The sequence below is a fragment of the Chrysochloris asiatica genome, unplaced genomic scaffold (genome assembly GCF_000296735.1).
Source record: "Chrysochloris asiatica unplaced genomic scaffold, ChrAsi1.0 scaffold00086, whole genome shotgun sequence".
Classification (NCBI taxonomy): Eukaryota; Metazoa; Chordata; class Mammalia; order Afrosoricida; family Chrysochloridae; genus Chrysochloris; species Chrysochloris asiatica.
The window spans coordinates 12113108-12138516 of record NW_006408604.1 but is presented as its reverse complement, the minus strand read 5'-3'; the positions used below and the strand labels follow the sequence as shown (position 1 = coordinate 12138516).

The window sequence follows — 25409 nt, the reverse complement described above, 5'->3', positions numbered from 1 at the left end:
TCATTACAATGGTTACATTCCCCTCCATGAGCCATCATTTAACAGTATTTCTCTCTATTCACTTTAGCTCTCTTTTTTCCTCCCTAAACATTCAGATATATATAATAATATATATACCACCAAAAGGCATATTATGCAAGTCTGCCTCTTGGTCACCAGCTCTCAGTCCCCCTCTCTCCATGTCCCCATCTCTGCCTTCATCTCTGGTGCCACTGCTTCTCTGGATAAGGTCCCACATTCTGCTTGTATTCTTCTCCCTTGATGGTCCTAGATTCCTGTTTCTGGACTGTAAGATTAAGTACTCCCCCACTTTTGTTATAGAACTTCTACCTTTATAATTGTAACAGTCACAATTAGTCATGATAACAATTACTCACTATTGAATCATAACAATGCTATTCCCATCTCTTTAACCAAACCCATCTAGACAAGATGAAAACTATTCAGTAGGGACACCATCTTTTCCCACCCACTCTTAAACTAAACTCCCTCATGAAACATTGTAAGCCAGTCACATCGAGTGTTTATCACCCCCTCATTTTAAGTAGCCAATGTCTAAATGTTGCCCGTCCCTATCTATGCTGTATACAAAGGGGATAGCATTGATCCTTGATGAAGAAGACTCCTTCTCTCTCTGTTAGTATTTAGAGTTGCTACCTCCATGAGTATAGGTCAAGTTCATCAAATTGTAGCAATTTATCCTCGTTTCCTTTATCAAAAATTTTTTTTGTTATGTTTTTTCTTCCTCTGGTCAAGTTCTGATTATCAAGCCATCAAGGCTAGGTCAAATGGGTACTATCTGCAAGTTTTGGGTATTCTTGTGCATCTCCCCTCACTTCATGTCAGCTGGATGCTTTACTCTCAGCTCTAGCCCTCTGTGGCTATGTCCTTGTCCTTGGGCTCAGGTGTCCCCAGGTCTCACCACACTTTGGACCAACCAGTCCTTCTTCTTCTCTCTCTCATCTCCAGGTCAATGGGCGTTTATGGAGCTAATTTCTTCATTGCTGCTTTTCCCTTTCTTCCATTCACCAGTAGATCAATATGGTTGTCAGCAAGCTTACATGCCTGTTTATGTGATTCCTTTGAGTTTCAGTCATAGAAGGGGGTTTGTTCTGAAGGGACTTGATTCCTTGCCTTGATGGCTTCCCAGTGAACAACTTGCTTATTCTTTTTTTAAAAAAATGTTTTGTTGTGAATTATGTGATAGTTTACATGAGAGAACATTAGTTTTACATTCATCTTATCATATATCATTTCATTGCCTTGGTTACAATCCCTTCCATACATCATCAACCAACCAAAGGGTATATACTACAAGCCTGCCCCCTGGTCATCAGCACACAGCCCCTCTCCCTCTCTGTGTATGAAGTCCCCAGCTGCTCCATCTTTCCATGTCATCGTCTCTGCCTCCATCTCTGGCGTCACTGCTTCTCTGGGAGGGTCCCGCTCTCCACTCTTCTCCCTTCATGGTCCCAGGGACCTCTGCTCCTAAACTGCAAAGTTAATCACTCCCCTCCTTGCTACAAAAGTCTACATTTACATTTCCAACCCTCACAATCAGTCCTGATAACAATTATTCACTATTGTGTCACAAGAGACATATCCACATTTCCTTTCATCAGCCCCACCTAGACAGACTGGATATTACTCAGTGAAGATTCTACCTTCCTCCAAGCCCTCTGGATCTAGGTTCCCTCCTGAAAGCTTGTAAGCCAGTCACTTCTTGCCTTTGTAGCCCACCCTCTCCACACACACTTTGTGTACTCAATGTCCAAGTTGCCCATCCCTGTCTACTCTGTGTATGGATGGGGTGGGAATGATCCTTGCTATAAAGATTTGTTCCAACTAGCTATTCTTGTAGTAGCCAATCATACTACCAGTTTTGTTTTGAGTTTTCCTGATGATCTTTCTTTGAAGATATAGCTTCTGCCACTCTCGTTGTTCCAGGCTGGTCTGCTTGTCCTTTCTGGTGGGAATATCCCACCTCAAAAGGTTCTGAATGGGGTTCAGAATTCCACTTAAGGTTCTATACACTGCAAAGGCTCCTCAAGAGGCCTATTTTACTGGCAAGCGTCATTTGATTTTTTGACTGCTGATTCTATGAGTGTTGATGGTTGATCCAATCAAAATGAAATCACTGACAACTTCAGTTGTTGTTATTAGTTGTCCTCAAATTAGCTCCAACTCCTAGTGCCCCCTGCATACAACAGAACAAAACGTTGCCCAGCCTCACACCATCTTTACAACCATTAGTACATTAGGGTTCACGGTTGCAGCTACTGTGTATTTTGAGTGCGGTCCAGCCTAGGAGGCTCATCTTCCAGCACTGTATCGGAAAATAGTTTGTTGTGAAATAAGGTTTTCATTGGTTAACCTTTTGAAGTAGATTACTAGGCCTTTCTTCCAGACTAGTCTGTCTTAGTCTCAAAACTTTGCTGAAACCTGTCCACCATGGTGACCCTGCTGGTATTTGAAACACCATGACATGGCTTCCAGAGGCACAGCAGCACACAAGCCCCCACAATATGACAAAATACCAACTGGAAGGTAATTTGTTGTACTGTCCTTGAAAGAGTCCAAATTCTATTACATTCTTTTTCTTTAAAAATTAAGTTTATTATTATTGTTTGCTGTCATATACCATCAAGTTGACTCCACTCATACTGACCCTGTATGACAGAGTAGAACTGCCGCATAGAACTTCTTAGGCTGTAATCTTCATGGGAGTAAATTGCCAAATTGTTTCCCCCATAGAACTGTTGGTAGGTTCCAACCAGTGACCTTTTGATTTTCAGCAAAGTGCTTAACCACTGTGCCACCAGATTTCATTTTATTATATATGTTGTTGCTGCTATTAAGTGTCATCAAGTCAGTTCTGACTCATAGTGACCCTGTATAGTGTTTCCCATGCTTTAAATCTTTGCAGGCAGGTGCAGCCTCTTCTTTCTCCCGAAGAGTGGCTGTGGGCTCAAACTGCAGACCTTTTGATTCAAAGTTCAGTACTTATCCTATGGTGTCACCGCACTCCCATTATTACAAATAAACCTGCATAAAAGATCTGCAAACATACGTGATGTGGGATAGAAATGAATGAGGGTGTCTTTTTTTCCGTTGCTGGTGCCAATGAGGCTGGCTTTTCCAGGACTGTGACAACAGGCAAAGTCTCTGGGGAGATGGCAGCTTCAGCAGAACCTTCCTGTTTCATCTATTTCCCTACTTCATCTGAAAGCCAAGCCTCTGTGGGTAGAGGGGATGCTGGAGGGGGTGCTGGTCTCAGAACTTGAAGAGTTGAGGGTGGTCCTGTGGAGCAAGTAGGATGCGGGGCAGCATAGCTCTGACCTATGAAAGACCCCACCACCCCTGACTTTTCATAAGTCATGTCTGGCTGCATTTGGGGCTTTCTGCCATTCCATGAAAAGGAAGCTAGAAGGACTTGTTATGCAGAGAAAGCAAACACAGAGAGGCAGAGGACAAGGTTAGGCTAGTCCTTTAGTTCTTTGACCTTTATCTCCCTTGTCCTTTGGTGGTGGTTTTGTGTTGTAAAGTTGGTTCTGACTCATAACGGCCCTGCACAGGGTTTCCGAAGCTGTAAATCTTAACAAGGGCAGTAAGCCTCATCTTTCTCCTGTGTAACAGCTTGTAGTTCCGACCTGCTGATCTTGAAGTTAGCAGCCTGACCAAACCACTACGCTACCATAGCTCTTGTCCTTTACAATACTATAATTAGAAATGGTGGTGGTGGTTGTATGCCATCAAGTCAATTCCAACTCATAGTGACCCTGCATAGGCATTCCAAGGCTGTAAACCTTTATGGGAGCAGAAAGCCTCATCTTTCTCCTGTATAGCAGCTGGTAGATTCAAACTACAGACTTGTAATTAGGACTAAGATGAGAAAAAAATACTATATGCCTTTTGATGATGAGTCTATTCTGACTCATAGTGACCCTAGAAAATACAGTAGAATGGCCCCATAGGTTTTCCAAGGCTGTAATCGGAACCGACTCAAAGGCACTTAACAACAACAACAATCTATACAGAAGCAGATGACTACATCTTTTTCCCATGGAGCAGCTACTAGTTAGGTTAGAACCACTGACTTTTTGGTTAGCAGCTGAGCACTAAACCACTGCATCACCAGACTGCTGAAAAAACTAAGCATAAATTCTAGCCACAGGTGGAAAAAAAAAAAATAACTCTAATGGATTAATGAACTCCTGGTGTGTCACTGTAGGATCAGCACTGGACTGTGAACCACAAGGTTGGCAGTTCAAACCCACCAGCTGCTTCTTGGAAACCCCATACAGAGTCACTGTGAGTTGGAACCAAGTCTACAGCACTTACCAACAACAACAATGGGTGAAAAGAAATGTAAAATGAATTGCTAATCATCAGGCACTTTCAGTGTTAAATTATCCATATAAAATATCCACTCCTGTTGAGTCAATTCCGACTCACAATGACTGCATAGAACAGAATAGAACTGCTCCCTAGGGTTGCCTCTTCTTTCTCCTGAGGAGAAGCTGGTGAGTTCTAACTGCCAACTTTTTAATTAGCATCCCAGAGTTTAACCCACTGTGTTAATTCATATAAAAAGTTGATACAAATATAAAACTGCATAGGCAATTCTGTTGTCTGGTCCTCTCAATAAAGGCCATATATAGAATCATGAAACAGAATTTTATCTTGAACAAGTTCTGTGTCCTTTCTTTTTTTAAAAATTGGGTGAAAGTTTACAGAATAAGTCAGTTTTCTAGTCAACAACTCATAGACACTGGTATCAATCATTAATTGCAATCCCCACAGTGTAACATCACTCATTCCGCTTTCTCCCGGTGTTTTCTGTTTCCATTCGTCCTTCCTTCCTAACCCTCCCTGCCTTCTGAACTTTGTCCTTTGGCAAATGCTGCCCTTTTGATCTCAAACGGTTGATGATTCTAAGGTGAGTGTAATCTCCCTTTGTGATCATTCCCCTTATAGAACCGTCTATTGCTGCTGAAAATTAAACCACAGGAGTGAGCTCAGTTCTGGGTCTGAATGTCAACAAAGGGCCATAGTCTTGAGGATTTCACCAGTCTCTATCAGACCAGTAAGGCTGGTCCTTTTTATGATTTTGGATTTTACTGGTTTTTGTTTTTGTTTTTTCTCACTCTATCCAGGACCTTCTAGTGTGATCCCCTTCAGAGCAGTGATAATGGTAGCCAGGCACCATCTAGCTCTTTCGTTTTCAGGGTGGTGGAGACTGATATTCCTGTGGGGCATTAGTCCACAGGACTAACTGTTTGCACGTGTCTTGTGTTTTCTTTTCTCTTCTTTCCTACAGACAGGGAGGGATCAATAGTTGTACCTTAGATAATCTCTCACATTGCTCAATGAGATCAGAAGGAAAGCAAATGTTTACTGAAGATGTTATAAATTATAATCTATAATGAAATTGAAACTCAAAATTGGACCCCTATTCTCATCCCAGGGTCTGGTTGCAGAGGTTGCTAGATGCATTGCGTTCAGAGGCATGCCCCACTCATGGGAGGGTAGTGGACAGAAAGAATACTGAATGGGAAGCCTGGAGCCCTCAATTCTAGTTTTGGTTCTTTGGAAACACATAACTTAGCCTTATGATGACTAAACAAGTACTCTAAAGGTCACCTTATCCCATGGACACTGACCTATCCCCTGGGGGCTACAGCTCAGAGTGAAACATCTAGTTGATATGAAGTGGGGAGAGGTGTGCAAGAATGCCCAAACTTACAGATAGTACCCATTTGACCTAGCTTGGGTGGCTTGATGATCCGAACTTGACTAGAAGAAGATAAAGAAGTTTGATGCAGGAAGAGAGTGTAAATTGCTACAATTTAATAAACTAGACCTTTGCTTATGGATGTAGTTTCTCAAAATACCAATCGAGAGGGAAAGAGTCTCCACATCAGGGATCAAGCCTATCCCCTCAGTGCACAGGGTTGATGGGGATGGGCAATTTAGACATTGGCTACCTAAAATGGGGGAGGGGAGCATAAAGGCACAAAGTGTCTGGCGTACAAGTTCTCAAGAGGGAATTTAGTTTCAGAGTGTGCGGGGGAAGGTAGAATCCCCACTGAAGAGATGGGTTGGGTGAAAGGAGATAGGGATAGGATTCTTTTGATTCAGTAGTGAATAATTGTTATCATAATTAATTGTGATTGTCACAACTGTAAAGGTAGAAGTTGTGTAACAAAAAGGGAGTAGTAGTTAATATGGTAGCGTAGTGGTTACAAATGGGGCTGCTAACCTCAAGGTCGGCAGTTTGAAACTACCAGCTGTTCCACAGGAGAAAGATGAGGCTTTCTGCTCCCATAAAGATTTGCAATCTCGGAAACCCTGTGCAGGGTCACTATGAGTCAGAACCAACTTCACAGTATTCAAAAACAACAACAACAAGTTAATCATACATACTAGGGCCATCAGGAGAGAAGAACATGAGTGGAATGTGGGACCCTATCCAGAGAAGCAGCAGAGATGGAGGCAGAGGTGATGGCATGGAGAGATAGAGCAACTGAGGATTCTAGACTCATGGAAAGAGAAAGGCTATGTGCTGGCAGGGAAGAGGCTGGCTTGCAAAATGTATCCTTTGGTTGTTTAAATGGCTGTATATTTCTGCATGTTTTGTGTACATTAAAAAAAAAAGAGGGAATACAGGCAAATACTGTTAACTGATGGTGCATGGAATCATTGCAACGAAACAAAATACAATTGGTCGAGTGCAAAACTGATGTTCTGCCACATAAACTATCACTCAATTCACAATAAAAGCTTTATAAAGAACTAAATAAAACTTGCTTTAATTATAAAGGAATAAAGAATACAAAAGCACAAACAAAAACACAGTCTGTTAGCTCACTTTGTCTATAAGCTAAATAAACTGTCTACCTCAGCCCAAAAGAGAGCAGTGAGCAAAATCCAAATGTGTAACTTCTGTTCCCTCAGGACATGGTCCTAGTTAAAGGAATAGTATACTTCATCACTATTTATCTGGATTACATCCCATCTCTTTAAAAAAAAGGCACACAAATGGAAAGACCTCATTGAGTGTCTACTATGTGCCCATTATTAAGTATGGGGGAATCACAGAAATGATGCTCTCTAAGATTTAAAAAAGAAAAATGGTGCCCTGGTGGTGCTGTGATGATGACTAAGTACTTGTCTTTTAACAAAAACGGCCAGCTGTTGGAACTCACCTGCTGCTCCATAAGAGAAAAGACCTGGTACTTTGCTCATGTAATGATTACAGCCTTGGAAACCATATGGGACAGATCTAATGTGTCCTTTAGGGTCCCTATGAGTTGGATTCTTTGAGTTGGTCCCTATAGATTTGGTTTTTTAAATTTTAAGACAACAAAGTCCAGTGGTAAAATACATAGGCAGATAAATTCAAATATGCCACCCAAGTATTTTGTTAATGATATAAACCAAGAGCCTTGCTAGAAGTCATGGAGGAATAGTACTTCTCTTTGGAGGCATCTGGCAAAGCTACTGTAGTAGTGGTGTTTGGCTTGGTCTTGAAGGATGAGTGGAAATTGACTGGGTGAGGAAGGGGAAGGGCAACACTAACAGAGAGAATTGGGCTGCTAATCTCATGGTCAGCAGTTCGAAACTACCAGCTGTTCCACGGGAGAAAGATGAGGCAGTCTGCTCCCGTAAAGATTTGCGGCCTCAGAAACCCTGTACAGGGCCACTATGAGTCGGAACTGACTTCACAGCACATAACAACAACAAACGAAGGTGTCTGGCACATTTAAGAGGTGGTGAAAAGGGTTGTGTACTACAGCCCAAGTTTTGTGAGAGAGAAGGTAGATGGAAGGGTGGTTAAGTTGGCGCTAGAGCCTAGGGAGTCTGTTTTGCAACCCTTCATATGTAAAGACCTTAAATGGGCAACAGTGGGTTCACTATAGTAGAGGTGCTTGTTTTTGTGTTTCTATAGTAACATAAGGTCATATGGAGGAAATGTGTAACTTGGGAGTAAGGAAAAACAAGTCAGGGAAACCAAATAGGAAGTAGCAGTGGGAACGTCTGAACGTGAGCAGCATTTTTGAGCAACAATACATATTATGTGGTAAACATTGAATATGGAGGTTGAGGGTGAGGAGGATAGAGTATGACTTCGAAATGTCTCATTGTTTGGAAAATGGGTGGTGACATGATTAGGAGATGAATGAACACAGGGAAAACAAGATGTGTCCTTGATTCCAGTGCACCTCTAACGAGACCATAAATTTTGGCCCAAGTGGCCAGTGACCCAACAGGACTTGGTGACTGAGAAAGTGGATGAAGCCTCCCAGAAAAAAACCACTGTCTCTTAATTTCCATGCTTTGGTCTCAAAGTACCATTTGGTTCAGCACCATTTAAAAGTTTAGTCTACTGCAAATCTCTTTCTGGTTACACTGTGTATCATTCCGTTGCTAAAACTATAAAGACTCGGAGCTCTGGAGCCAGATTACCTGGGCAAGCAATTTCAAGCAAATCACTTAAACCTCTCTGTTCCTCCGTTTCCTCATTTGTAAAATAAGGGTAAGCATTCTTCATAAAGTTGTTGTAGGGATGGAATGAGTTACTATATATAAAAGTATATCTGGCGTATAGTAAGTACCCTATAAGTGTTTGCTATTGTTAATTTGTGATGGAATACGAGACTACAGGCGGCACCAATAGTAGAGATTATCACAGAACAAGACTGGAGGCGGGCAGCTCCAGAGTTGGAGTCATGGCATCAAGGACCAGATTCATCCCATATCTTGCTCTGTCATTCTCAGTTTTCAGCATGTTAGTGAATTCTCCCTCATCATGCTAGGATGGCTACAGTAGCTCCCAGTGTCAAGTTCTGACATGACCAGCATGCCCAGGAACAAGGAAGGGGATGGAGCCAAAAGGTCTTTCCACCTGGTACAACCCTTGCTTATCAAGGAGGAAGTTTTCCTAGAAGCCTCCAGGAGGTTTTGTTTTCACCAGAAATGGACTACAGGCCCATCTATAATGGCAAGAGGGGCTGGAAAAGGGAGAATCTAGCACTTCCAACCTGTATCAAATGAAGCAAAAGTGGAGGGTAGGGATGACAGTTGGGTGGAAAATCCACGGTACCCAGTAGAGTCTGGGAATCAAGTTCCAAGTTTAGCCTCACTCTAGTCAGGAGTTGTGAAGTGTCGTCAAGACAGTTCCCACTAGGACTAGAGTGGAAAATGAAGCGTCCAGCTGATAAGAAGAGAAGGCATATGCATAAGAACACCCACACTTACAGATAATACCTACTTGACCTGGTTTCAATGGCTGGATGATCAGAGCTCAACTAGACGAAGAAAGAAGAGGAAAAAAAGAGTAACCTGATACATTTTGATGAACTTGACCTACACCTGTGGATGCAGTAGCTCAAAAGAAGGAACAAATCTTTATAGCGAGGATCATTCCCACCCCCTTTATAACAAAGAAAAGACAGTTCCCACTCATAGAGACCCTATATAGGCTTTCCAAGAAGTGGCTGGGTTTGAACTGCTGACCTTGCAATTCAAACCTACTTTGCTATCCAGCGCTTATCCTACAGTGCCACACCAATTATAATAGACAAAAAAGAATATGGCAGCATTTCCTACTCCAGAGTGAAAAACGCATAGGCTTAGTTCTTCAGAAGTCATTAGCTATTTTGTTGTTGTTGTTGTGTTCTGTGGAATCAGTTCCGACCCATAGTGAACCTGCACAGGGTTTCTGAGGCTGTAAATCTTTACATGAGCAGAAGGCCTCATCCTTCTCCCGTGGAGCAGCTGGTAGTTTTGAGCTGCTGTGAGATTAGCAGCCTGATTTGTAACCACTACCTACCAGAGCTCCTGTAGCTATTTTAAGAGTCGCTTTTAACACAGGTGAGACTCTTGTTGGTAAAACATGGAAAGGTGTTTTTGAGTAGGGGGATGTTTCTAGTTTTCTCACCTGTTCAGAAACTGCCAACTTCCTATCTCACAAACCAGTTATTGATGTTAAGTGTCATTGAGTTGGTTCTGACTTATAGTGGCCCTGAATAGGGTTTCTAAGGATCGGCTGGTGAGCTTGAACCACCGACCTTGCAGTCCAGCACATTAACCCACAGCGCCACACAAGGACTCCTACAAACAAAAGTAGGGGGCTCATAATTAATTAATTGCAGAATTCACTTGAGGGGTTAGCTCTGGTAGCACAGTGGTTAAAGTAGTCATTCAGTAACCAAAAAGTTTGTGGTTCAAATCCACCAGCTGATCCATGGGAGAAAGATGTGGCAGTCTGCTTCAGCAAAGATTTGCAGCCATGGAAAGCCTTCTAAGGCAATTTTGAGTTAGAACTAACTTGATGGTAAGGGGTTTGGTGTGGTTTGGTCCGAGAGGTCGGCTGAGTCAGTCACTTGTTAATCTGAACAGTATCAGAGGCAGGTCTTCCCTCCTGCAGCAGTCTCTTTCACTGTGAGGGGGCTGAAAGCACAGAGCTATGCAAGAGGAGATGCTCTTTCCATCACAGAAGTTTGTGTTAAAATCAGTGGCTCTCCTGCCATCTACATTCCCATAGCTTGGGGCATCTCTCATCCAAACTACTGGTGTCTCCTTTGGGTTTCTCCATTGCAAGAAAGGTGTGCGGAGAACAGTAAGAGAACCAGGAAGAGAGTTTTTATAAATACCTCCCAAAAAGACTTACTTCCATGATCCAAATCTATTAAAGAGAAATTTATACATTTCAAGACGCTTGGTTACTAATCTGATTCTGGCCTACATGCGAATACTCAATAAATACTTGTTAAATTAAATTGATTCAAGGTTTTATTTATCCAACCTTCTTAAAGCTTATGTAAACTCCTTGGAGATTTATGTCAAGCTATTAAGTTGGAAAATGTATGAAAAGTAGTATTTCCAATAGACTGGCTTTCTTCTTAATGTGCTTTATGAGTTTAGTGTAAACCAGGAGAGAGGGCGGAGTGAAGGAAGAAGGAAGGGAGGGAAGGAGGTGAAGAGGAAAAAGGAGAAAATTATTTCAGTCTTTCCCCTTTCTTCCATGCTCCACTCAGTTAGCCAGCTACTGCCCTCCACTGATCACTGCTGAAACTTCTCATCTGAATTCCATGTTTCTGGTTTAAACCCTGATGCTTATCTGAAAGGGACCAAACTTCGTGCTTTGTAGATAAGTAAACTCAAGTCCAGAAATGTATGATACCTAACTGAACCTAGGCAGTCTTCTAGACTTGTAAGTTACCCCACCTGTAACATGTATGGCAAACTTTTTTTTTTTTTTTTTTAAGTTTTTACTGTGAACTGAGTGATAGTTCACATGCAAAAACACTGGCTTTACACCATTGTTTCATTGCAATCTGGCAAGCGTTCTTATAAGCATTTCTCACAAACTTCAGTAACTAGCCAGTAGAAATTACAGCATGTTAACCATCTAATAATAATTTGAAGAGCTGTATATTATTAAGGAATCCTCTTAGTGCAGTGGCTATGTACTTGATGGCCGACCACCAGTCATTCCATGGGACAAGGATGGAATAGTCAGCTTACAGAAAGATTGCAGTCTGATTAGTTTCTACAGGGTTGCTGTGAGTCAGAATTTGGCTAGATGGAAATAGGTTTTTTATATATTATTGGCAATGTTGTTGGAAACAAAGCTAAACTTGAATTTAAAATGTAAACATAATATCTAAGCATTATAGACATTATGTTTACATTTTAAACTTGGTACACATTCTTAAAACTAAAAAAAAATTATTTTGATAAAACATGTAACAAGTTTGTCATTTTAACCTTTTCGCCACAAAATTATTTTTATTCACAAGATTACTTGTTTTGTTTGATTTCACTAAATTATCAGGTGCCAGCTCAAGATTACTTTCTAGGTCCATACTTTTTTTTTTAAAGTAATATTTTATTGTGGTTTTGATGAAGGTTTACACATTAGTTTAGACTCACATTCAATAATTTTTACACAAATTGTTTGGTGACATTGATCATCTTCTTCACAATGCATGAACATTCTACTATTTCAGTTCTGGTCACTCCATTTCCATTAATCTAGCTTCCTGACTCCCTTACCTTTTCAACTTTGTTTCAAAGTAATTGTTGACCATTTGGTCATTTTAACTATTTTTAAGTGTGCAATTCAATGACATTAATTACAGTCACCATGTTATGAAACCATCAGCATTACCTAGTTCCAAAAGCTATTCCTAATCCCCGAAACTCAGCACCCCTTAAGCAATAATTCCCCATTTCTCCCTCCTCTCAAGTCCATGGTAACACTAGTAAGTATCTTGATACATTTGCTTATTCTAGATAGTTCAAATAAGTGGACTCATATAATATTATATTGCTTTTTAAAAATAGTTAACTTGAACAGACCCAAAAGGGATTTGGCTATTTATCAATATCACTGTCTCCAAGGTTAGAATTCTTTGAGAATTCATCAAAAGGAACCTCTTTGCTCATTGATGCTAAAAGTAGGGGGTTATTTGTTTTTAGGCCTGGAACACATATTTTCATCATTTAATCATTTTGCTGATGGGAATAAATGGAAAGTTATCCAGCTGGACGTGTCACCTATAAGAACATTACTGAGTAACAAAAGATTTATTCAAATATTTAATGGGAAGGAAATACATCTGGAAAAAATTTTATTGGAATTCATATAAAAGGAAAGTGAATCCATTAGGATGTCACAAACAATTGACTTTATCTGGAACCAGAAATATTAATGAACCTAGAAATCACAACCATTTCCCTTACATATGGCCAGTTGAGTTTTTCTTTTTATATGGCATTTTACTTTATTACTTTAGATAGAGCTTTTTTTTTTAATCTAATTATTTTAGAAACAGATCATCCATATGACTAATTTGGCTCCTTACCCCTCTCTTGAAAAACATAGTGTTAGGGGGATTTACTTGCCTTCAAAGCACAACCTCCTGCTAAGATCAGTGAGTTAGCAGAAAGCATGGGTTTGTGCTACTGGTTACTAAATGAGTTAAGAGACATCTAGCTTAGTCCTTAGATGTCAACGTAGATCCCATTGATCAAATAATCTAGTCGCGAGTAACGTTTCCTGCGGAGGGATTCTGAGAGCATCCTACCCAAGAGGGCAAGGCCTATGACCAGGAACAGGACACCAAAAAGCAGGGTCCCAATGAGGAGCCACTTTTCAAAGGGAAGACCAGGCTGACTTTTTAGAACATTGCGCTGTGAGGAACTGCCTGGGCTCACCTTCCCGGTTTCCAGAGTGGCCACTTTATTTGCAGCAGAGGAATTCACATTTGACAAAGGACGTGTAGCAACATTGTGTGCATCCCCTGTATTCAAAGTTAAGTTGGAGATTACTGCAGAAGGCATCTTTCCTGATGTGATTTTGAAGTCTTTAGGTGCCTGAAAGGAGGTAGTCGGAACTGCTGTTGTAGTCACAACTGTTGTATTCATGGGTGTAACTGCAGAGTGTGTGAAAATTGTAGAGAAGAGGGCTGTGGGCGGCTGAGAAGTCATGGTTGTGAGAGGCGGAGATGTGGGGGCCACAGCAGGTATCAGGGAAGAGATGGTGGCTTGGAGAACTGCAGGCTTTGGAGAAATGAAGGTGGTGTTGGGAGGAACAGCAGTCACTGTTGTTGGGAATGGAGTCGTATTTTCAAGGAGCAGATGAGCTATTTTTTGTTTGGGGGAAAACTGTGAACTCTGAGGTTGGCCTTTTTCTTTATAAACAGGAAACTGTGTACGCGTTTGCTTACTCTTAAATAGTTTCTCCAAGTGATCTGAGGACTCAGACTCCTGAGAAAGCGTATCTTTCAATAAGGCATTACTGGGCTTTGAATGACTTGTCAGATGAGCGGGTGTGGGAGAGGCTTCTTGTGGAGACTGGACATGTAAGAGAGAATCTTCTTGGGCTAGCTCTTGACTCGGCAAGTCAATTCTGGTCAAAGAAGGGAAATCTGAAAACGTAAAGAAAATAAAAAGAAAACTGAAACATTCTTTTGCTAAACCATTGCTGTAGGGACAATTCAGACTCACAGTGACCCCATGTATGTCAGAGCAGACATGTGGGTTTTCAATAGTTAATTTTTGGGAAATAGACGTCCAGGCCTTTCTTCTGAGGTACCTTTGTGGAGACTCAAAGCAGCGTGTTAACTATTCGCATCATCCACTGACTCCATTTCTATACTAAGGGAGATTAACAACTAACAAGCGCATTAGCTTGTTCAATGAATCTCCCAGTATTTGATGTTTGATATTTCATTGAAATCTTACAAACTGGAAAAAATACAAATGGCTAATATAACCTGATAACAGTACCTTTTCCCAAATGATGCTGTTTTTTATTCTAGGATGCTGGGACACAAGAGAACAGATGTGTGGAAGAGGATTAGGCAAATTAAGGAAGAGTAGAAATTCCCATAGAGGGAAGCAGAGCGGGATTTAGGAAGAAAAGGAAGAGGTTTAGGGAAATGACGTCAGTTAGAGGGTCAAGGCCAGGGAAGAAAGCTGGGTAGGACAGGCAGAAGATGACCAGTTTGAGATTGCAGCAGCAAGAACCAGACTGGCAGGGAGAAACTATGTGAAGCCCAATCCTGTGAGACATGTCTGGTCCTTTTCAGAAAAGCCGGCCAACCCCTGTTTTAGATACAGTACTCTGGTCAACTGGACTCAGATGACAACTGGGGAAGCAGACAATCATTAGAAGAGATTTCATAATGGTGTGAGGGTGGCAGGCAAGGAAAGGTGAGTGGAGGGAAGGAGGCAAAACAGCCTGTGAAGGAGGTTTGACAGGGAGCAGAGGTAAGGAGTTCAGAGGGTTTGGTTTTCTCTGAAGGTATTGAGTATAAGGCAGTGGGTGAAGACTGATGACTTTTCCTAGAAACTGGATGGTTTCAGCACCACATTCAGAGAATTTTGACTCTTAAAGATAGGAATCGTGCAGCCAATGTCTGAGGTTTTAAGGACAATGGGAACAGTCTTTAAAATCAGGAAGTGTCAGAAATTTTGGCCAAACATTAGCCAAGCTACTAAGATAAACCCAATATTCCTTAATTCCTGCGGAAGCAAAACTAGCTTCAGACCCTTCTAGTGCTGGAGAATATTTAGAATTTTGTTCTAGTCCTACAGACACCATTTACCACAGCTCACCTAGGAAAAAAAAAATTTGTTAATCAGGTACCAGGAATGATCGTTAGAATTGTTTTATATTACTTGGCTAACAATTTCATTCAGATGAGATCTGCAGGAAACACAAGAAAAGAAACAGAGGAATTTCCTGGCATTAATGGCTCACTTGCTCTGGCCCCTACATACTTCCCTTCCTTGACTTCCCTCACTGCTGGCTTCTATACTACATCTCACTCTCCTCTCTACTAAACAAAGACATCCAGAAGCAACCTCAGATTCGAAACACCTTTTACCTACTCTGTAAGCATCACACCTCTGTGACATCCTTTAGAACTGTCACTTAAGAATCCACCCAGGGCAGGGTATCCAAACTATAGCCTTAAGACCAAATCTGGCCTGCCACCTATTTTTGTATGGCTCGAGACCTAAAATTGATTTTGACATTTTAAATTAATTGACAAAAAAAATCAAAAGACAAATGTTTTGTGAAATATGAAAATTAGAAGAAAATCAAATTTCAGTGTCCATAAATAAAACTTTATTGCTACACAGTCATGCACATTTGCTTAACATATTGACCACTGCTGCTTTTGTACTACGAGAACACTATATATGGCACACAAAGCCCAAAATACTGGCCTGGAAAATTGAAAATACTTACTAGCTAGCCTTTTGCAGAAAAATTCTGCCAACCCCTACTGTAGACACAGTTGTTGTTAAATGCCTTCAAGTTGGTTCCGACGCATAGTGACCATGTATAGGATTTCTGAAGAGCGGCTGGTGAGTTTGAACTGCCGACCTGAGGTCCAGTGCATTAACCTATATCAGTCTACTCTAAAATAGAATTTAGATACCTAACTTCTTTTTTCCTCTAATACTGCTGAAAAAAGGAGTTTTTGTTACTGGGTGGTATCACACTTGTAGAAAAGCGTTACCAAGTGATACATAGTTATTATATTTTTAGATACAGGAGACCTCAGCTGTTACTCAAATGGTTGGCAGTTTTAACCCCCACAATGGACCACAGCTTAGAAAACCTTATGGACCATGTCTACTCTGTCACACGGGGGTGCTATGATTCGACAATCAACTCCATGACACACAACACCCCATTTTTAGGTGGTGTTGTTAAGTACTGTCGAATGGACTCTGTGTAGGATTTCCAAGGGGCGACTGGTGGGTATGAACAACCGAACTTGTGGTTAGCAGTCCAGTGCTTATCCTACAGCACCACAGAAAGAGTAGATAGCAACAGAATTCATTTTTTAAAAAAAAGAAAAAAAAGACTAATAAGTAAATGTTCTGTGATGTGTGTGAAATCAGAACTTAAATAAGGTCATTGGCAAAAAAAAAGGGGGGGTTGGCAAACAGCTGTTTTTCTTCTCAAGAATGCAAGCTCGTGGACAGAGCAAAGTTCAGGCTAGTCTCATTTCTTGATAAGATTCATCCACCGGCAGAGATCCCAGATGTATGTGTCCTGTACACCTGCTCCACTTTCTTCCCAACTGATGTTTGTCATTGAGGCGTGGTGCTTTCACTGGAAAACAGCCCTCTGCTCTTATGAGTTTCATTTTCAAGTGACTCCACTGAGTAAAAAAAATAGGGCCAGACTATTACTTGAAATCAAATGATCTAACAACTCCCAATTTAGTCTATTTCTGAATCTCCCTAGTCTTCCAGCCCTTCGCTGAAATGACAACCACAGAGCTGACCAAAACAAAGATACCAAGCTGCAATGGTGATGCAGAATGAATACAGTCCATTGCCACTTTAAATCTTGGTCAATAGGTTATAGAAAATAGGCTTCATGCAGGAACACACCATCAAGCAGATATCTGTATAATTTCACTCCAAACAGGAGGCAGATACTCATTTTAATGGGGTAATCTCCATCTATCAACACAGGCAGATTAATAAATAAACACTCTGAATTACAAGCACGGCTTGTAAACATTCTGTAGATGGAAGCAGTCTGCTACACACTATATCCTGCATTGGTCTCTCTTTGACCCTAGATGGCAATCAAGCTGTTCTCAGTTAATGTCGCCCCCTGGTGGCTATGACAAGAATGGCTGTAATACCTTCATTACTTCATGTACATTCCTTTTCTCTCATTTCCATCAGAGAATCTTTATCACAGGCTTCCTCTTTTAAACATGAATTATAAAAGCAATCACATTATGTACGTTTTGTGAAAACAGAAAATAAATTCAACTATCATTTCTATCTTCATATCCTAGCAACTACCATTATTTCTGTGTACCATAAGGTCAAAAATGTTATTTTTCATGTAAATGCAAAACAAGTGTGTACTTTTACCTGACATGTAGTCAGAATTTTTCTATTTAAACACCCAATATCTGAATGGTACTTCCTCAAGTGGACCCACCATAATTTACCCTGATAAACTAACGAATGATGCAGTAAACAGCTTCAGACAACAGCTTTTTACTATTTTTACATTAAAAAAAAAAATCATTCCCTTAATAGAAAATTTTCAAGAATGCAGTTACTGAATTCAGATGATCCTTTTACCATTCTACTTTAAACTTGAATTGTGTTAGAGCCAAGCGACCTGAGGAATATGCATTGAAAGTAGAAAAAAGGACAGAATGAAGATGAGATAGTGAGATGCGGTAACAGGGCTGGAATGTGATGTCCACCTTTCAAATTGTGGGAGCACCTGGAGCAGAAGAACAAATGTTCAGGTCAGTGTCTTGAGCCCCGACCTCTTTTTGTAAACTAAGACTAGGGCACCCAATTCCTGCTGAACAGCAGCCCTGCTTTGCAGAGGGATCAGAGAGCACCAGCAATAGCCACACCCATACATATATTATAGGTTCCCAATGTTTTTGGCCATTGGTAGCAAAAGTGAAGGAATCACACAGAATAGGGGCAGCTTTCTTGGCTGCTGAAACCCCTAAAGGACAGAAGGAGAACATGGCACAGTCCATGCAAAATGAGGTCTTGAGCTCTCTAAGAAGCCCATTCATGCTGTGTCCTATCTTTTTTTTAAAGTTTTTATTGTGAATTGAGTGATAGTTTACATGGAAGAACATTTGTTTTACACTCATCGTATCATATTTTGTTTCATTGCAATGATTATAATCCCCTCAAAGTATCATCATTCAACAGTATTTGCTTCTATTCCCTCTGGGGTTTTTTTTTTGGTTGTACACCAAAACACTCAGGAATATACAATCATTCAAACACCCAAAGGGCACACCCTGCAAGTCTGCCCTCGGCCACCAGCACAGAGCCCCTCTCCATTAGTCATTAGTCTAGAGTCCCCAGCTGCTCCATCTCTCCATGTCATCATCTCTGTCTCCATCTCTGGATAGGGTCCCGTACTCTACTTTTCTCCCTTGATGGTCCCAGGGTCCGCTGCTCCTGGACTGCAAGATCAACCACTCCCCTCTTTTTGTTACAAAATTTCTACCTTTACATTTGCAACATTCACAATTCAGTCCTGATAACTTATTCACTACTGAACCACAAGTCTTATCACTATCTCCTTTCACCAGCCCCGTGTGTTGTTGTTTAAGCTGTGGAGTTGGTTCCAACCCATAGCGACTTTGTATAGGGTTTCCAAAGCTGTAACTCTTTATGGGAGCAGAAAATCTCATCTTTCTCCCGTGGAACAGCTGGTAGTTTCGAAATGCTGACCTTGAGGTTAGCAGCCCAACTCATAACCATTACGCTACCAGAGCTCCCTGATAGGTTGAAAACCACTCAGTAGAGAGTCTACCTTCCCCTGCCCCCTCTGAAACTAAACTCCGTCTTGAAAACTTGTAAGCCAGTCACTTCGTGCCTTTATATCCCCTCCATTTAGGGTAGCCAATGTCTGTCAACTCTGTGTACAGAGGGGGTGGGAATGATCCTTGCTGTGAAGATTCCTTCCCTCTTTTAAGTGTGTCATATCTTTTTATATCTGGGCTACATCACTATTCAGGAAAATTTAGACAAAGAATCAAGCTTCCAGTCCTGTGTAAGGGAGTGTTTGACACATCAGGCTTTCTCGGTTCATGAACAAAACTCAGATGCAGCCTTACCCAGAGGATAAAGCAGTCCATGCTCAGGCACCCTGCATAGTAGCAGCCCCCAAAGGAACTCACTCTCAACGAAGCCAAAAGAGAACCACTTGATTCCACTCCACTGCCCAATCCTCAAACTGCTTTTCCTTAAAGCTTCAACTCAATATATAATATCACAACCCACTAGTCACTCACCACACACTAGAACCCCATCTCAATGCTTCTTTGTCCTCTGTGCCCCACATCCACTCCATGAGCATGTCCTGCCAACCGGATCTCTGTAACAGATCGTATGTCCACCATCTCTCTTTCGCCTAGATCTCACCTCACCTCCTAACTGGTCTTTCCACTTTTCCTCTTGCTATTGCGTCTTTGTTCATTCTCAATAGAATAGACACAGTGATCTTTGAAACCTTGTTAACACCATGTCAAATACCTGCTTAAAAATTTCCATTCTATTAACACACATAAAATAAAAATGTGGCGCTGTAGGATCAGCACTGGACTGTGAACCACAAGGTTGGCAGTTCAAACTCACCAGCAGTTGCTGCTAGGAAACCCTACACAGGGTCGCTATGGGTCAGAACTGAGTTGACGGCACTTAACAACAAAACAACCCTGGCTTAAGAACCGTGGTGGTTAAACGCTTAGCTGTTAACCCAATGGTTGGTGGTTCCAACCTACCCAGTAGTACTGCAGGAAAAAGACTGGCAATCTGCACCTGTCAAGACTACAGAAAATCCTATATGGGGCAGATTGACTTTGTCACACAGTGCTGCTAAGAGTCAAAATGACTGGCTAGCACCTGGAAACAACACCCAGGCTTACCAAACTTTGTGTGATCTGTCCTCTCCTGTGGCACTCTGCCTGGCTCACTGTATCAGCCACGCTGGGATTTGAATGTTTGTTTTTCAAACATTCCAATGTCAATTTGCCTTAGGAGCCTGAAACAGGCTGTTTCCTTTGCCTCAAAGAACTTCCCACGATCCTCTCACATCTGCTCTTTTTTGCTGTTTAAATTTCAGTTTAGGAATAACTTTATTACAGCTGTTTCTCTTGATCACTGAAAGAGTCCACTCAGTGATTATCCAGTACACTGTCCTATTTCAGTTCTCTGCAGAGCATTTACGACTTTATTTTATTATTTATTGTTATCTCTCTCCCCAGCTAGAATCTAAATCCCAGAAGTGAGCTCCTTGTTTAGTGTTATATTCTCCTCAGGGCTTAAAAAGTGTTTGGCACTAAACTGAGTTAACCCAACCCAATTCAGTTCTCTTTTTTTCACACCATCCTACTTAACCACAAAGGAGCTCTGGTAGCATAGTGGTTACGAATCAGGCTGTGAACCACAAGGTCAGCAGTTTGAAACTACCAGCTGTTCTGTGGGAGAAAGATGAGGCTTTCTGCTCCTGTAAAGATTTACAACCTTGGAAACCCTGTACAGGGTCGCTATGAGTCGGAACTGACTCCACGACACATAACAACAACAAACTTAACCACAGGGTTAGTAGTTCAAATCCATCAGTGTGTCCTTGGAAACCCTATACAGGGGTCACTGAGTCAGAACTGAATCGACAGCAATTAACAACAACAAAAAATGTAGTACTTCTTCCTCTGACCCCAACTACCAGCTAGGTCAGAACTCAGCAATCCTCCAGACTGCCACATTTGTCCAAGATTTCAGACACCAGCCAGAGTTTGTGACCCCCATGCCACTCTCACTTTTGACTTGCTGGCTACAAATTTCCCTCTACCTTTTCACCTCTTTTCCCCAACTCTAGGACAGCAGTTGTAAACTCTTGGAGATGTCCTTGTGGTTTAGCATCTCTCTTCCCCTACCTATGCTCTGCTCCCTTGTTTAATCACTTTTGTATCTCCAAAGATACATTCTATGCTAATCCGGTCTCGTTAACATAACAAGACAACTCCTTGCCACATGGATTTGTAACTATAAGCATGGAGGCTACGATTTGTAACACAGTGTTCTTGGGGACATAATTCAATCCATATCAGTACATGTGGTCTGGAGCTGTAAGTAAATTCCAAAATTTTCAAGGCTATCTCTCAAAAAGAAAGACAAAGAACAAATTCTTTGGGTAAAATTAATTGTATATCTTACAGGCACATAACCAAACTAAACCACTATTCTGTCTCATAGTGACATGACAGGACAGAGCAGAATTGCCCCATAGGTTTTCCTAAACTGTAATCTTTCTAGGAACAGATTGCCAGATGTTTTTCCCCTGTGGAGCTGTTGGCTAGTTAGAACTGCACTTATCCCTGCACTACCCAGGGATCTACCAGAGGCACATGTTATGTGCCGTGGAGTCGGTTCCGACTCATAGCGACCCTGTACAGGGTTTCCAAGGCAGTAAATCTTTACGGGAGCAGAAAGCCTCATCTTTCTCCCGCATAACAGCTGGTAGTTTCGAACTGCTGACCCTGAGGCTCGCAGCCCGATTCGTAACCACTACGCTACCAGAGCTCCTTTGATGCTAAAAAATATTTGTTATCTGTTGACTAAATGAACTCATTGAATAATATTAACAGTTAAAAGTATAGTGACAACTATTTTCTAAAATATAAAAGGAAATTTGTTACTATATATTCCTGAGTATTTCTGTGTACATCTCCCCACCCTACCCCTCAAAACACACACACACACACACACACACACACACATACACACATAAAAAAACACAACAAAGGGATGGAAGCAAATACTGTTGAATGATGATGGACGGAGGAGATTGTAATCACTGCAATGAAACAATGGTATAAGCCGATGTTCTCCCATGTAAACTATCACTGAGTTCACAATTAAAAAAAATATATAACTTTTTTTTTAAAAAAGAAAAGGAAATTTGAGAGCTTTTGAAATTTTGATACCTTTTGAAAGAGTTCGTGCTGTAGGATAAGCACTCAACTATAAGGTACCCGGTTTAAACCACAAGGTCAGTGGTACAAAATCACCAGCCACTCCTCGGAAACCCAACACAGGGTCACTGTGAGTTGGAACCAACTGAACAGCACTTAACAGCAACAGAAAAAAAGGTGGTATTCTTTCACCATACTTATTCAATATCTGTAAGGTCGACAGTTCAACCTCACCAGCCGCTGCATGGAAAACTTATACAGGGTCACTATGGGTTGGAACCGACTTGACGGCATTTACAACAATGCTGAGCAAATAATCTGAGTTGTTGGATTACATGAAGAAAAACATGGCATCAGGATTGAAGGGAGACTCATTAACAACCTGTGATATGCAGATGATACAACTTTGTCTGCTGAATGCATTGGACTTAAAATGATAAAAATTTAATGATGAAAATCAAAGATCACAGCCTTCAGTATGGGCTGCACCTCAATGTAAAGAAAACAAAAATCCTCACAACTGGACCAATGAATAACTTCAAGATAAATGGAGAAAAGATTAAAGTTATCAAAGACTCCATTTTGCTCAGCTCAACCATCAACACTCATGGAATCAGCAGTCAAGAAATAAATGATGTATTGCATTAGGCAAATCTGCGGCACTAGATTTTGTTAAAGTGTTGAAGAGCAAAGATGTCTGTTTGAGGATTAAGGTGTGCCTGACTCAAACCATGGCTTTTTCAGTAACCTCGTATGCATGTGAAAGTTGGACACTGAATAAGGGAGACTGTAGAAGAATTGATGCAACTGAGTTATGGTGTTAGAAGAGAATATTAAAAGTACCATGCACTGTCAAAAGAACAAACAAGGCTGTGTTGGGAGAAGTACACCCAGAATGCTCCCTGGGAGGCAGGAGGGCCAGACTTCAGACTTCCTCTCTCATACTTCAGACATATTATGAGGAGGGACCAGTCCCTGGAAAAGGACATCATACTTGGTAAAGTGGAGGGCCAGCGAAGAAAGAGATGACCGGAACAATGGCAACAGCAATGGATTTAAGAGTAGCAATAATTGTGAGGTTGGCGCAGGACCAGACAGTGTTTCATTCTGTTATACATAGGGTTGCTAAGAGTCAGCACCGACTTGATGGCACTTAACAACAACATAAAAAATTAACTTGAAGAATAGCGATATATTGCAAAACACCACGTAATGTAGAGGAACTTGGAGGGCACTATGCTAAGTGAAATTAGTCACCAAGGGACAGATAGTGTATGAGACCACAACTGTAAAATATCAAGACAAGGTTTTTGTTCTAAAAGAAACAATCTATGATGATTACCAGAGGAGGCAGGGAAGGGAGAATTATTCACTGGCTAGGGTGTAGACACGTGCGTTGCCAGGAAGGCAGTGAAAAGGAACAAATTGCTTTCTTAAACTTTTTTTTTTTAATCCCTGCAAGTATTTATTTTCTCATTAGGGCAAACCACTGGGAAATTTCCTGCAAAAGAAAATGGGGGTGGGAGTGGGAGGGAGATAGAAAATGGGAAGAGAGAGAGTAAAAAAAGATTTGGAAGTTGATAGCGGTGATGGTTGTACACCATGGGGTTGTGTGTGGCTGGTGTGGTTGGATTGTACATGTAAAAAGGACTGAAATGGCAAATGTTTTGTTGTACATATTTAAAAAAAATGTAATTAACAAGTCAAAATCTCACTAAGACATATCCAAATATATAAAAATTTATATATCTTTAGCTATAATATGTAAGCTCCATGAGCATGGAAACTGTAGCTTCAGGGCCCAGCACTGAATCCCATGCATGGTAGATGATCAGTAAGTATTTGACCTTCCAGGTCTACACAATAAAATCCATCGAGTTTGATTTCAAATATGACTATAAAATAATTGCTACTTAATAGCAAACATACTAGAGTTTTACATACTCACATACGCCTCACCCCTTTCAAAACAGTCATTCTGGAAAACCATACACTTATTCCAGCGTTGCCACCACTGTTCTAAAAAGCTGTTTTGAAAATGTTTTCACAAAAGGTCTGTATGCCTCTTTCCCTTATGAAGGTAAAAATAAAATCGAAACACAAGAAAGTATGGTATCATTTAGGAAAAAAACAAACAACTGGTTCAATAAAAGGAATTTTAAATCATGCTATTTTCTGGCATGCCTCTTTATTCGTGACCTCTTTTGAAAATATTATTTTGACTTGCAGAAAGTTTTTCACATGAACTATATCCTTAAATAATTCTAATCACAAAAGAAAAAGTAACATTTTGATTACCTCTAATTACCCTGTAACTCATAAGTCCTTTGGCTGGTTTTAATGGGCAGGCATCCTCACTGGGACAGAAAAACAGGTAACAGTTGGGTTGTCTACTTATTTTTCGAGTGTCGAAGATCACCAAGTTACATGCTTTGTCCCCTGCAAAGAAAGGTTTCTGTGCATTATTTTGAAATATTATTTTCTAAAGAGTATAGCAAGCAGGAGGAACTTTAATCTGGTGTCCAACACAAATACTTTGTTCACTTGACTGCTGATTGCTGAATCATTTCCTTTTCCTTTACTTAATCACTTAAAGCAATTTTTTTATAGACTGGGTTTTAACATCTGAATGAAGGTAAATAATCTTTGGCAAAGCCAATTTTTAATAGTACATTTAATGCTTTAAAACTACATCTTCCATTTGCTGAAAAAGCCATAAAACTATACATAGAAATATATAATACCTTTTAGTTCTTAAACAGTGACTTTCACCATATTGATTTCTTTTATCTCTTGTCTCCTGAAGGCTTCTCAGATGCTGATAAATAAGTATGGCTTTCTAGGGTTGTTATTGTTGTTAAGTACTGTGGAGTAGGTTCCGACTCACAGTGACCCTGCACAGGGTTTCCAAGGCTGCAAATTTTTACCGGAGCAGAAAGTCTCACCTTTCTCCTGCGGAATGGCTGGTAGTTTTGAACTGCCAACCTTGAGGTTAGCAACCCGATTCGTAACCACTACGCTACCTCAATCCATAAAAGATCTTGTTAGTGTATGGAAGAACACGTTTATCTTTTCATTTTTATCAGCACTATTCTTTTGCTTCTTCTTTCCCATTTCTCCCCTCCCTCTTACCATCTTTGCTTTTGTATTTCCCTTCTTAACTTTTCACTCTTAACTTTCTTCTGGCTTCTTTCTCTCTCCCATCCAGTAAAAATTATTCTCTCTACTCATCGGGGTTTAAAATTGGCTTTCGCTTCACTGTGGCACATAGTTATCACATCTCGGCTTGCAGTCCTTGAACTAAAATAGGGATCAGTATATCGTGGTAAAGGAGCTCTGGTAGCGTAGTGGTTACGAATTGGGCTGCGAACCTTAAGGTCAGCGGTT

The 25409-nt window shown here is 40.8% G+C and overlaps 1 protein-coding gene across 1 annotated transcript in view; it reads right to left on the bottom strand.

Annotated features, from left to right (window-relative positions):
• Positions 1 to 13014: 13014 nt before the first annotated feature.
• The window catches only part of MANSC1 (MANSC domain containing 1), a 14013-nt gene continuing 1618 nt past the window's right edge, over positions 13015 to 25409 (bottom strand). The window contains exons 2-3 of the mRNA XM_006866054.1: positions 24321 to 24461; positions 13015 to 13940 (exon numbers count right to left, since the gene is read on the bottom strand). Of these exons, the coding sequence (XP_006866116.1) occupies positions 13015 to 13940; positions 24321 to 24461 (1067 nt within the window). The remainder of the gene's footprint in view (positions 13941 to 24320; positions 24462 to 25409) is intronic.